This window comes from Anopheles funestus, chromosome 3RL (genome assembly GCF_943734845.2).
Source record: "Anopheles funestus chromosome 3RL, idAnoFuneDA-416_04, whole genome shotgun sequence".
NCBI lineage: Eukaryota > Metazoa > Arthropoda > Insecta > Diptera > Culicidae > Anopheles > Anopheles funestus.
The window spans coordinates 51,279,134-51,293,167 of NC_064599.1; the positions used below are offsets into that span (position 1 = coordinate 51,279,134).

At 41.0% G+C, this 14,034-nt stretch overlaps 1 protein-coding gene across 5 annotated transcripts in view; it reads right to left on the bottom strand.

The window, feature by feature from the left end:
* Window positions 1-1,252: 1,252 nt before the first annotated feature.
* The window catches only part of LOC125769616 (muscarinic acetylcholine receptor DM1), an 81,940-nt gene continuing 69,158 nt past the window's right edge, over window positions 1,253-14,034 (bottom strand). For 4 of the 5 annotated variants that reach the window (XM_049438407.1, XM_049438409.1, XM_049438408.1 and 1 more), the window contains exons 4-6: window positions 4,319-4,499; window positions 3,981-4,168; window positions 1,253-2,234 (exon numbers count right to left, since the gene is read on the bottom strand). In XM_049438407.1, the coding sequence (XP_049294364.1) occupies window positions 1,418-2,234; window positions 3,981-4,168; window positions 4,319-4,499 (1,186 nt within the window). In that variant the 3' untranslated portion in view covers window positions 1,253-1,417. The remainder of the gene's footprint in view (window positions 2,235-3,980; window positions 4,169-4,318; window positions 4,500-14,034) is intronic. The other variant, XM_049438411.1, reaches the window with a different exon arrangement.

The following is a 14,034-nucleotide window of genomic DNA, read 5'->3' on the forward strand; positions in this document are numbered from 1 at the left end:
GGTGCAAGAGAGAATTAAATTGGTTCCCAGCAAAACAAAAGCGTGGAGCAGTTTCGTTTCGTTTTTTTTTTTCTAATACGTTGGCGATCCTTGGGGACGTACAGCAGCAAACGATTTGACTTCCGTTGCGCGTAGCATCCTCGGTTGGAAAGAAAATCCACCACCGACATCGTGTGTGTCCAACGCAGAACCGTGTCAGCATCAGACAAGACATGGTTCGGGTAGTAGCAGCTACGAAAAAGGCCGAACAGACAAGACAGGTTGTCCCGTCACGAAAACGGATGCATCGGAAGTCGATTGATATCCGGTTAAGCGGGGAGAGGCTTGAGGTTGAAACGAACAAAAATCTGAACGGAATCCTTTCTTCTGCGTTGGGCGTAGGTTTGGTGGCACATTTCAAATGGATCAAAGTTAGATAAGACGTATTATTTACTCATTTCCTTTCTGTGGGGGATCGAAGGACCGGTAAAAGAAAAACAAAAGTTCCAAAAGTTTAATTACTTAGCAGTAAGACCTGTTCTAAAGGGTGTTTAGAATTTTAAAACTTCCGTAAAAAAATAAAGGATAAAAAAATCCAAAGAATAAAAAAGTTGCAAGTTATTGTATAAACACGAGACAATATTCTAGCTAGCAATCTCACTGAAAGTTGCTTTTACGATACCTTTACGCACACTTCATAGCTTAAGTATTATAATAAAATAAATTATGTCAAAATTATGGTTAATCAAAAATTGTAGAATACAAAAGTGTAATAAAGGTTTCTTAACGAAACATACATTTATCTGCCAATAAATTTACATCCATTTTAAGCCAATAAATTTAACTAAAAAAACTTCAGGTTTCAGTCGAACGGAGCGAACTTAGAAAGGATTCCGTCAGAAGTTATTCTCGTATATTTTAATGCCCAAATCTTCACACGGCTTCTTAAGTCGGGTAAAAAAACCTTGTATAGAGCTGTTTTTCACTGCTCACCGCTATAACAGTTCACCGCTCTGGAGCAGATGTTGTAACGCTTTCCATCTAGGTCATTTCGGCGTCAATGCCATCACTCTATCTTAATTTGAGCCTATGAATCTGCTGTCAATGTGAGTGAATGACCAAAAAAGACCAAGTACATGGCCTATGTGCCAAAGTGACGAAGAATACACGAAGAAACGTAAAGAACAAAAAACAGATCAATAATGAGAATAAAATCATGAAATTAGCTTAATTGGAATACACTATTTTAATAAAAGAACACCTGACCACCGACCGCCAATACGTAATTCACAAAACCAGTCATCCCAGGACCGCTGATCAACAAACTCGATATTCCGATAGCTAAATAAACATCCAACCTCCAGCACCCAACCTGGCAACTGCTGCTGTCTGATGAAATGTGGTGAATGTTTTGGTCAAGTACCAGCAGTACCGTGATTTAGTTGTACACACCGCGTGTCATCGCTTCCCGATTGCGCGTGTGCCATTTGCAGGTCAGTATGCGCACGTACGTCCGCCGGAACGATGCATTGCACAGCGCATAGCAGACCGGATTGATGGTGGAGTTGATGTAGCAAAGTGCGTAGAAAAAGTCCCACAGTTCCTGCGGAATGCATTTCGCACACGCAGTCAGTGGCTTCAGCAGCACCAAAATGTTGTACGGTGTCCAGGTGATGATGAAGCTGAGCAGGATAGCCGACAGCGTTTTGGCTGCCTTCGTTTCCTGACGCTTTTCTTGAGACTTTTTCTTCTTCTTCACCTGGCGTGCCGTTTGGGCGAGGTTTGCTTGGTGCAGTTGCTGCTGCTGCTTGGACAGTGGCTTCGAGATGATTTTCGCCGAAAGCGGTAACCGGAAATCGGTGGTAGCGGTTGACTGGCGACGGGTCGCCACCGGTATGATGTAGTCAGAATCGCGCGAAGGTAGTGGACGCCGCGGTGGTACCGTCATCGACATCGGGACATCGTCCTGTATCATCTTGATCGAAGGTGCACGTTCGTCACCCGAACCGCCCTCAGGTGGCAATCGAATGAGGATGGTATACACCGAATCCTGACTAACGGAGCGCGATCCCAGCCGGTTGCTGTTGGGTAGCGAGCGTGAATCCCGCGCACCGTGCATATCTTGCAGATGAGCCAACGGTGGCAAAGCGGGCCGTATCGGTGTGGGCGAAATATCCGGTATCATGCTGACAACGTTACTGCGACCGCCACTTCCGGCCACGTATGGATCACGAATCACATTCAGTGAGGTGCATCTGCAACGACAGAACAACAAATTGCATTAGTGAAACGAGAACTGGACGGCGGGCATAAACGCTAGGCAGTGTTTCAGCGTACAAAAATACACAAAAGTGAGTTTTGAAGGATGTGGGCGAAGGTGCACTAGAACAGATGAGCTTGTTTGTCCCTTTGCTCACTCAACCGTCCCAGAACATCTTGCCCATCCCCACACAAATACGAGTGAAAGTTGAAAAATCCAAATACTAACGCAAATACCAAACAAACGAACGCAATGCCATGAATGAATAAAGGCGGATGAATCACATCATTTCACAATGAGTCCGGCGTGTGTTTCCCTGTTCGGGAATTCTCGATGATTGTTAGTGCACATGGTCTCTATGTTGGGGTGTGTGTGAGGGGAAGGATTGTTGTGTGCGAAAAGAATAAAATCCTGACTGATACGACACACACGGGATAAACAAAATTCTGGTTCAGCTCAGATACTTTCTCGTTCTCTCTTCCTCCCTTTTTTTCTCTTTCTACCTCTCTCTTTTGATCTACTGTACTAGCGTTATAAAAGATGGAATCGGACACTAAAAACACATCAATGGCACGCACATAAAAAAAAGAAACCCGGATAACGTGGTACAAGTACTAAATCATACACCAGCACTAAAGAGAAATGGTCAGTTCCCGATGGTTCGGCGGGATAGCACTTCTTGACGTTTGATTGACGACACACGATGCTCGTTATGATGGAAATGGCGCATGGGATGATTGTTGCTGTGCTGTTATGCTGTAGCGCATGGTGCACAAAAGCCATCACTGGAAGGATTCGTTCCGGGAAAGGTAGTTTAGTTTAACCGTGGTGGTATAAATTATTTATACATGTTTTTTTTACAACTACAAATAAAGTATTTCAAGTATAGAAATGTATGTGTTTTTTTTTATTTACACGGTTTTATATCTTAAAAGCCAAAAGTTCGTAAACTTTCTTTATATTAAGGGATTTAAATGCCGAAAGTCATGCCATAGAATAACATTTGCATAATTCTCGATTTAAAAGTTTTTGTAAGAGGGTTGAATTGTACAGAAGAGTTTATTAAATAAAGTTAATTATTTAAAATATTGTTTATATTGTCAAAATTTTAAAATGAACGAGAATGTTAAAAGCGCTTTCAGCAAACAAGAGCCATTTTCTTTTCCTGCAAATGATTTTTTGCTTTGGTTAAAAGCTAACCTAACTGCTTAAACCAAACCGTTCTTTCCACGAATCCTTCACTCGTTGTTCGGCAAGACAAACACAGTGGAATAAATCAAACACATCGAACCGGAGCAACAAAGCGTTGCCATGCGAAACGGCCGGGTTGAGCTAGGGGTTGCAGCTTTCCATGGTCCATAGCTCAACGCGGTTGAAAAATGCTTAAGAAAACTTTCGAACGTTACAGATTGCAGAACGATGGGAAGATGGAAATCTAAATTAAGCAGGAGCAAACGCAAGACGAAACAACAAAAAAAACAGACACACATTTTCTTTATATGTTAAAGCAAAAACCAAAACACGGGAAGCATTAGAATGGTCGCTGTATGCGACACACAACAGGTGAGGTGTGATTGCGATGGTTTAGTGGACGGTAAGAAACGGAATAAGCTTATCAGCTTTTGCACAGCACAGCTCTATATGGAACATTGAAACATGAAACATTCTTTTTTTGTGTGTTGCTTATCAATTTGATTGTATAATAGAAAAAAGAAAGGTTCGGAGACCGAGCTTCCTCTACCTGGTGACTGAGCTTGGTAGGGGAGTTTCTATGGATACAGGTGTTGCATACCCTAAGTCCGACGGTTCCTCGACGTCATACCCGTAGTCGTCGGAGTCCTCGCGGCCGGAATGCCACCACGCGATACACCACTCCTTGATGCCGCCGAAGAAGGTGGTCGGCTTTTTCGGGACTCCGTTCATAGTGATCTGCAAGAAACGAAAGCAAGAAATAGACGGTTTTCGAACAAAAGATAATGGAAAACCACAGTAAAGCCGTCGAGACGAGATAATATTGGCGATTCGTCGATTAATGTTCCTTCGGTGCACTGTCAGCTACAGACGTGTGTAGTTACTTACGCTTGAACGTCGGGACAACATGCCATGTCCGTAGGCACCATCCGGAAGGACGGCATTGGTCATGTAAACGCTTTCCGCGTCCGCCGAAGATTCACTGCGCGGTCTTCGCCAACCGTCCGGATCAGCTACGCTGGCGGGCAGTACATGGCCTCCCGAATGGTTAACGGCTGTGTTTTCATCGCTGCAATGAGAGAAGCGCACGAAGCTATTAGTTATTTATTCAAATTTTTGATTTGAAAAATTAATGTGAATTGGTTTAAAATATATCGGACACTTTAATGTTCTGTAGAAGATATGAATACTGTTTAATCATACTGGAATCGGTGAATTTTATACTCGGTAAAGAAAATGCAATAAGGATATCCTTTCTGCCTTGCTGGTTGACCTAGTTTCTGTTGATGTCAGGCAAACGAGCAACGACTGTGCGCTTTATCTTCACAATCAAAGCGATCTTTGTAAATGTTCAACTATGTTTTCTGTACATTAATTTAGCGATAGGACAAAGAAGTTGAATATGTTTGATATAAATAGATCTATCGCTTGATCGCGTATCAATACATGTAAAGTTGCTTAGTCTAAATTCCTAAATTCTCCAAAAATAAATTGTAAAGAGATATGGTGAATCATAAACATAGTAGGGTCGGTAAAGTTAAGCCACAATGTATAGAGACAAAAAAGAAGCATAATTTTAGTTGTTTATCCATTTTGAACCAATTCTTTCATTAAAGAGTTTCATTACCGAGTTAAAAGCTTGATTATTTACTTTTTTTGATTTAAATATGGTTTGCTCTAGGTGGTTCAGAATTTAATTGTTAAAAGACCATAGCAATCAAATTACGCTAATAAATGTATGCAATCAGAATGACTAAATAACATATTATTTTTTACAAGTTCCTTGTCAAGAATTTGAGTCGTGTCAATTTGAAAAATACTAGTCCTGTGATATAATTTAAATTTAAATTCTTCAAACAACATTTCCATCAAACCCTTTCGAAACACTCATTATAGGATTCCTTTTTTTTTATTTGCCCTCATTCAACCTTTGCTGATGTTGAATACCCCTTGCACAGTAACATAAAATACCGTCGAGGATAACTTTTACATTAACCGCAATTGTTGCCAAATAAACACCACGTTAACCAGAAGCACGGTATCTTATTCATCGTCGCAATCATTTTCACCTGCTTTTAACACAGTTCGGGTCGTGCTCGTAAATATTTCCAGTTTGTCCAAGGGTTTAATTCAACATTGAGAGACAGATACGCACAAACAGAGATAAGGAGAGAAAGAGAGAGAGAAGAATTCCCTTCATCTTCATGTTTATCATCACTGATCCGTAAGTCAAGTGGATTTAATAAAAACTAATAAGGAAAAAAGTAAACGCAACTAAAAACATAACGTAAAATCGTATTTGCAGCCAATTCAACGGAATGATGGAACGTTGAATCCTTCTTCATCCGTAACCTGCAATAAAAAAAAGAAAAAGCAAGCAAACTCAAAACCCACCCTCAGCTTGATAGGGGTACATAACACAGATCTGAGGGCTGCCCGATTCGGTTCGGAGAGTTTAAATCACTCGACCGCAAAACTGGGTCTTCGAGGTTTCCCGAAAACGTACGGCAAAAGCAATCCTCCTCGCAACAAAGTGGACCCCGATGGGCTTTTCGGAATTCGGGCTCGTGAGAAGTAACGTGATAACCTTACTTGGCGTATCCGTTACCCATGGACCCGGCTTACTAAACCGAACCGGCATCATATCTTGGAGCCCCCTTCCCGTGACCTTTCCCGCCGCTTGATCTTTGGTTGGGATGGGATTCCATTTTCAAATGCCATTGGAACCGCCACACCACCGCCAGCTACTGCTACAGCTACACATTGGTTTCTGTCGTCGCAGTTCCCTCGAAACAAAGCAGCCTTATGCCGTTGGTTAAACCTTTGCCCGCCCTTGTCGACACTGGATTCCAAATTCCAGCATTTTCCCACCCTTGCTTGTGACTCCTCCTCAAATCGGTCAGCTGAATGTGTATGTTGTTTTTTTCAGGAAGGGAAGTTGGAAAGATTGGAGAGCGTCTATTGGATGGTTTTGTCCCACGAACATCATACGGACAGCATATGCGAGTGGGCAACATGTTTTATTTTCAATTTTTCAACCCACACCCACCGCATTTCCAAGTGTCTTGAAGTGGGTTAACTGAAAAGCAGTGAACAAGGGGAAAAAAACAACAACATAAAACACTCGCACTCGGAAAACACTCAGCACCCTCGTCTTTGTCGAATTCTGTCTGCCGGCAGACTTTACAAAAAGGTAGTTCAAACACACACGCGCGTACGACTTACTTTTGACGTAAAACGATTTATTTGTTGTAAGGATGTGCAAGGATGTGTGTGTGTGTGCTCTGATGGGCATCCAAGATGGGCCAAACTACCTACATCCTTCAGGACATAAACTAGTACCACACCCAATCCATCGTGATGTGTGCTGAAATATGGAACCACTTGACTGGCTCACATAATTCAAGCCCATCGCTACCCATATAATGTCCAGCGCTAAGAGCCGAGGATGTTCAAAAGGGTAGTTTACAATTGTACCGTTTTGAAAGACCAGTCTTCCAAGTTTTGCCCCCGAGCATTGATGAACTACACACGGATGCCGGTATCAGTCACAAATGTAAAAGGCTATCTGTCCTGCAAAAAAAACCGGTGATGATGCCACTTCACAACGCGGAAGATGCCCGGGGGTCACAGGAAATGGTTGATTCAATCAAGAATTATTTTTTCTTCTATTGGATAAAGTTGATTAAATTACGAGCCTGTGGAGGGTTGGCTCTACAGCATCTTGTACGGCCGTGAGTTAGCAGCAAACTCCAATGGTCATCAAGCACGGGTCCGGGTTGTTCACAGTTTTCTTTTCGTGTCCCTCCTTCAATATCTCGAGATGTTGTTGAGAAAGGATGACATAGAGTCGGATTTTTGTGGAGTTAGGAATGAAGTGAAGTCTGCTCATTCAAAAGTTCTCGTCCATGGTGCAGGTGGTTTGTGTTTGTCGCCTGAAGGACATTTCTTTACAATTTTATTTCGTTTGGCAAAGAATACCAGTTACTTAGGAGCATTTATAGTTTTTAGTGTTAATGTATAAGACAAATGAAGTTTATTGTCATTACGATGACTCTATCATTTATACAAGAACAATACAACGAAACAGCTTTTTTTTTGGAGAGAGAGAGAGTTTGTTTTTTTTTAAACACGTTCAAATCTAAAATACAAATAAAATATTTTCTTCTCCGACCCAACATCGATGCAGCATGGAAAGCGATTAAACGAGAAAAGAGTTTCTTATTCTTAAGTAATACAGAAGAAAGGTCGTATAAAACTCATCAATGCTTAGGCTTGTATCGTGTAAGACACATACATCTCTAGCCAAAATCCTCCCTGGTAGCGATGCAGATACGATTTTAAAAGCATCAAAACCCTACCAATCTCGTTCGACAGCTATCATACCCTTCTCCAACGCCAATCTGCTGATTCGTATGCCATCGATATCTTCACCAATAATCGTTTCCGCCTATCAGGCCGCCAGATATTGCTCTTTCGATTTGCAGACGTTTGTCTCCGAACTTTTAAGGCTCCCTTTTTGGCCGGAGATTTGCAGCGAAATAGGTTCGATCTGAAGCCGATATAAGTGTGACCATGGCGGATACGTGACGCGGTTGTTATTTTACAAATTTTACGTTCTAAACCGCGTCTCCACCGTAACGCATTACCGCGTACAAATGTTCCCACCGAAAGTTGTACGCTTATAAAGATTTTACTTCATTGTCATTGCTTATCTGTCACCTGGCTGTCTCGCTCTGGCAGCTGATCTAGATAACATTGCCATACTTTGCCAACGCCGCTTTTCCGGCAAAGTGCGCCATCAGAATCACGGTACAAACGCACGGACGCACGCATCCACGTACCACTTTCGCCGCACCAGATGGAAAAGTTGAAAAAGTTCGACAGCCTCTAGCGCAACGTGAGCGACATTATAATGGAACATGACCCCAACCACACCTGGTTGGTTGTTCGTTGCCGTTGGGCGCGGAAAGATCCAGCCGGGTCAGATGAAGGGATATGGGCCGGAACTCTCACCCGAACGATATTCTTTTCTCAGCCTCTTTGTGTTTGTGTGTTTTTTTTTGTGTTTTCCTGTTGTCCTGTTTTGTGTTTCTCAACCCATGCCACCAGTACGCCCCACAAGTACGTGTTCTCACAGATGACACCGACAGGAGGTGTTCTAGCGCCATCCTCCGTCTGGCACAGGCAAATTAGGTTAACTTACTTTCGAACGGCACGAAATTGGTTCGCCGTAAATCCCGTAGGGCATTGTCCACTGTAGCACCGCAGGAGATCGTGCCTCCAGGCATTATTTACGTGCAGGTTTCATAATGTCCCTGGTTGAAGTTCGCGGGAAAAAAAACATGTTACATGTCTGTATTACTGTACGCGCTGTGATGGAAGAGGAAGAGCTTGGACAGCCGGAATAAGGAAGCAGCTTTGTTTTTGTAATGATTTATTACATTACCAAACGATCAGGAACAGGATACCGTAATCTGTGTAAGTTTCCATCGAGTTTCCGGTGTTGCTTTCATCACAATTTTCCACAATCTGTTACGTCTATATTCTTTGCAAACTTTTCAATGTATTATGCAAAACCACAAGACAGCAAGATTGCTTACAGACAACTGAAGCAACATATGGTAACCACATAAGATGGTCGTTCATATTGCTGGGTGCGAGCACAGCTGTTTTAAAAAAAAACTTTTTAAAGGGAATATAGAAATAAAACATTTGAAATTAGTCTTTGTAATTCTAGTACAAGTAAATTTGTAATGGACTTCTTAATTACTTGAGCGTTAGCTTTATCAGTCCATGTCCTCCAGCTAGCTCTTGGTCTGATAGGTCAAGTCATATGAAAAGACCACATCCTCTTCGTTGTGATATTTCTGGATGTACACTATGAGCCTTGAATGTAAAATGGCGTCGATTTCACACGACAGGACCGAGTTTCAAATCCCATCCATTTAAAAGTAAAAGAAAACCAGAAATAGCCAGCATGAACATAGAACTTAGGCCCTTTTCCAAAAGAGAGAATATATTCTAAATATCAGAACGGACAAACACTGAACAGCTCTGAATGTGAGGCTGGCAGTATGAACAAATCATCGTGAGCAGTTAGGTGACTGTTTTCGCAATGATACTTCTAAATTAAATAATCTAAATAAGCTTACTTTACAGCTATTATAAAAGTGCACTCGCCTTTCATTCAACTGATTTTCAATTGAAATCCAACTACTGATCAAACTTCATCATTCTTCAAGATCGTATGGTGGACTGTAGTAGCCCAACTGCTACCATTTCCTTTTCAATGTAAAGGCTGTTTTCGGTAACACATTTGGGATCACGACGCTTTATGATCTCTTTTGGAAAGTGGATGCAAAATTTTGTACTTATTTACTCTCCAACTCTACATATATTACAGAAGGCCATCCGGGAATGAAGGGGATAAGCTTCAACGAGTATCATCCATGTACCAATCCTGTCAATGCGTATCTTATGTGTAGAATAGACGGGTAAAGAAATATTACTAGATAGATAATTGGAACTTTGAAGTCATTCTAAATTCCACCTACCTTGAATCAAATGTCAGCACCTACAACAACGCGCTAGAGTGCTGTAGCTATGGGCGAATTAGGAAGGCACAAAATTGCCCCGTTATGCGCATAGCCTGTGAGGCAGGATCTTTCTTATGTAAATCTGAAGAAACCCAGTCAGCCGCGTTCGAGAGGAAAATGATCGAAATGATTTTCGAATATATCTTGAGAATGCCGCTACAATAACGAGCTATGGAGCTCGTTCGTACCTCAGTATTGTGCAACTTATTACATCTATAAGGCTCTGGGGAAATGGTCATGTTAAAAAAATGATACCTGACGACCTATCCAGTTCCAATCTTGTTGGGACGTTCACATGTACAGATGAGATGAAGAGGAGATAACGGACTGGTAACGGCGCACGAAAGCAAGCAGTTTAGTAACTACAGCAAGACAAAATTACAAGTTGTAATAAAAGCTTCCGAAAATCAAAACATTAAAACTTAAACAATTTAACAAAACAGATATTACGTACCACTTGATTTTATTTTTTTAATATGCGATACGTTCTCACACTTAAACATCCTCTACGTGTAAAACACATTATGCGTTGGACAACATCTCTCAACTGAAACCACAACCAGGCTGATTACTCGGAACACTAAAAGGCAATGGGTTATTTTGCCAAATTTCGAAAAGTTTCCAAGAAGTCAACACGTAAATCTGTCCTATTCGTTCCCAGAAAGGCTTCGTTACAACCACGGGCACGATCTTCGCCATTGGTACTACATCGATTCACCTATCACCAGGTTTGCCTCGACCCACTTGTCATCGCTAGGGTGACATGACTGTGCTTTCGATTTTATCGTTTTCTGCCAACGTGGGATCGTTGCTCCCTAGGGAAAAAGGGTTTCTCATAATCCTTGCATCACCATTGACGGCACGGTATCGGCATTAGCGAATCCGTAGAACTAACGTGTATGTGATCAACCACTGGCACATAACTGCCAGCGTAACCCAGTCATTGAACGTGAATGTTGTGTGTACATGCATGTGTGTGTGGTGAAAATGATTGCGACATGCAATCGCATTGAAAATCTAATCCAGTTATGGTAGGCACGAGTTTTGTTGTGGAATTCGTGTGGAACACATCCACAGAAACATATTCATGTAGAATCGATCTGGTTACAGTTATTAGAACAATATCCGTTGTGTAATGATTGATTGAATAATTTTTGTAGCTTCAAGTTTCAAACATGTGTCAAGTTCTTTAAATTTCATGTCAACTATTTTTGTTATGTTCTGAGACACATGAAAATAAGTTTTAAATACGCATCATACGCACAAGTAAAAATTTAAACATAAATTATTATGCGTAAATTTAGTATGTAGAAATTATCTTGAATGTCGTGCAATTTTTATTTACATCCTTTCACAACTTTATATTTAAGAATATTTTGTATACAAAAAAGGAGTTCCTTCTTGTGTCCAAATACCTTTCTTTCATGGCGAAGACCAACAGGTTGTGGTTTTGTTTGCTCTTAGCGTGTTTGCGACGTAATGCTACCTGTACAGCTAACCCAAGATTGCCACAAAAACAACCACACGTTCATTATGCCGCTGACGTCATTACCATCAAGAATCATCGTGATGCTCATTGCTGCTGACTGTGGTGCGTTGTTCCAACAAAATATTTTCCGAAATTTCCCCTCCCCCTAACCCCATCCAGGAGGCTTATTTTTCCGGCCGAATGAGCAGGTAAGCGAAACTTCTATCGCTTGGTTATTCATCGTCCCATCATTTCCTGGCAAATCATTATCGCGCGCAATCTTTGGGGAACCTTCGGTACAAAAGAAGGCTGCATTCGAAACATTATAAATAATCTGAGCAGGAACTAAGCATCTATTGCGGAGCGTTTCTGAACGATGTAATCATGTTTGCAGGAGAAAGAGTTCGTGAGAGGACCATAATGTACAAATTTGTTTAGCTTTATGAACTTCCGGACCCATTCCGGAACCGATTCAGTTTAGTGCCTCTTAAAGCTCTTAAATAACTCTCTATTCCTAGTAGCCCTTGAACCAACTCCCTATCGATTGAGAGCGGTTAGGGTCTAGGATATAGCTCAACCAGCGTTTCTTTTTGGGTTCCTGGTAAATATGCTCACCATGCTCAGGTGAGCCTAAGCTAAGATAGTGAAACAGCGCACAGAAAAGAATTTTCTTTCCATGCTCGTTTGTTTGGCCGATAACGCACCGCTGTGTTGCACGAGCAGCTCCGTAGCGTGGGGTTGGCGGGGTTGGCCACCGCCAAGGGCGCCAGGTCTAGGGGGCGCCCAAATAATAAGCTTTCTTAATACAATCACCAGGCAAATTTGTATTGAAAAAATCCTAAAACATGATCATGTAAAACATCTGTCGTCATACAAATGAATTTGTTTTTTTTGCTATAAACTTTTTGAACATTGCCTGAACTTGTTAGACTGTTCGCTTTAATTAAAATTAAGTCAAAAATGATGCACATTGGAGAACTTACGTCCAGTTAATTTCTGCTGCAACAATTTGTGGGAGAACAATTACAGAAAGAACAAAATGATTTGTATGACGACAGTTGTATGTTCATGTTTTACAGGATTTTACAGAACATCTTCATACATTGCCATACGATTGTTCTTCGTATACGACAAATCCCAGAGCAGCGCCTAAACATACATGCTGCAAAATGGGTATTGATGACTTATTACCGCAAAGAAATCAGCGTAGGAAAACACGATTGACAAATGAATTAATCGATACGCCCAAGCCCAATTTAATTTGTGAGGAATAATTTTCTAGAGAAATTAAAAACGTCTTCTGCAAAATGAATGATGAATTATTATCTAGATTCAAAGGACATAATAACCTTAAAACGATGGAATGGAGTGAACTGAAGAAACATGCTACTGAGTACGCTCTGAAGTATTCTAGGGATGTTGAAGCGGCAGAACTCATCTCTGAACTGAAAGTATTTAGATCGCAATGCCATATCTGATGAATAATATCGAAAATGCAACACCTAGCGATCTTCTGAAATGTATTCAGAAGTATACATTAGAATGACTGTATGCAAATATTACAACAAGCTTGCGTATTTTTTAACACTTTCAGTTTCAGTAGTGTCTTGCGAAAAGAACTTCAGTAACTTAAAAATTATTAAAAATTACTTGCGATCACCAATAGGACAGGAACGCCTACGTTGCTCTAATTTCAATTGAAAACAAAATACTGTCGAACATTGATGTAGGTGAAATTGTTACTGAGTTTGCAAATGTAATAGCGCGAAAAATTAAACCGTCAATTTAATAAACTCTTATAATAAATAAGAACAGGACTACAGCAACCAGTATTTATTTATAATTAATTATTACGGCATTTAGCAATAGAAACCATTATAATACAAAATAATAAATGCATTCATTATAATACAAAATAAAAAATGCATTCACATGGGCACAGGCAGAATTATTTTGGATTTTTGTCTAAAAGTGGTAAGGGTAGAAGGGCGCTTAATTGATTTTTTGCCAAGGGCGCCAAGTGACCACGCTACGGCTCTGTGCACGAGCAATATTAATGTTTTATGGAGCAAGATAAAGAAAAAGCCACACGCACACACATACCGATATGTTCTTATCGGTTAAGCCGTACGTTTCAAGGTTAGAATAATCATTACACCCGAACGCGTGTAACGATTTAAATCATTAAGGAAGAAACGTGCAGAAGCTGCTGATAGCCCGACATACTCCACCAGGTGGTAAATGACAGCGAAATTGGATCCAATGTTACGCCGAAAGAAGCGTCCAAAGTTAAGCAACCATTACACCACCGTACATGGTGAAGAAAAGCGTGAAAATATGTCGCCACTCGTGGCCTCGTTGACGCTCGTGTCGTTTTCCAAGAAAACGATTCACGCTAGCAAAAATTACGATCGCGCAAAATTGATGCGTAAAATATATGCCTTTGCCATCGTTTCATTTTTCTGCTGTCGGAATGTCGGCGGCAAAATTGTTGATTATGTTTTTGGACAAACTGGTTTCTAAAGACTGTGCTCCGA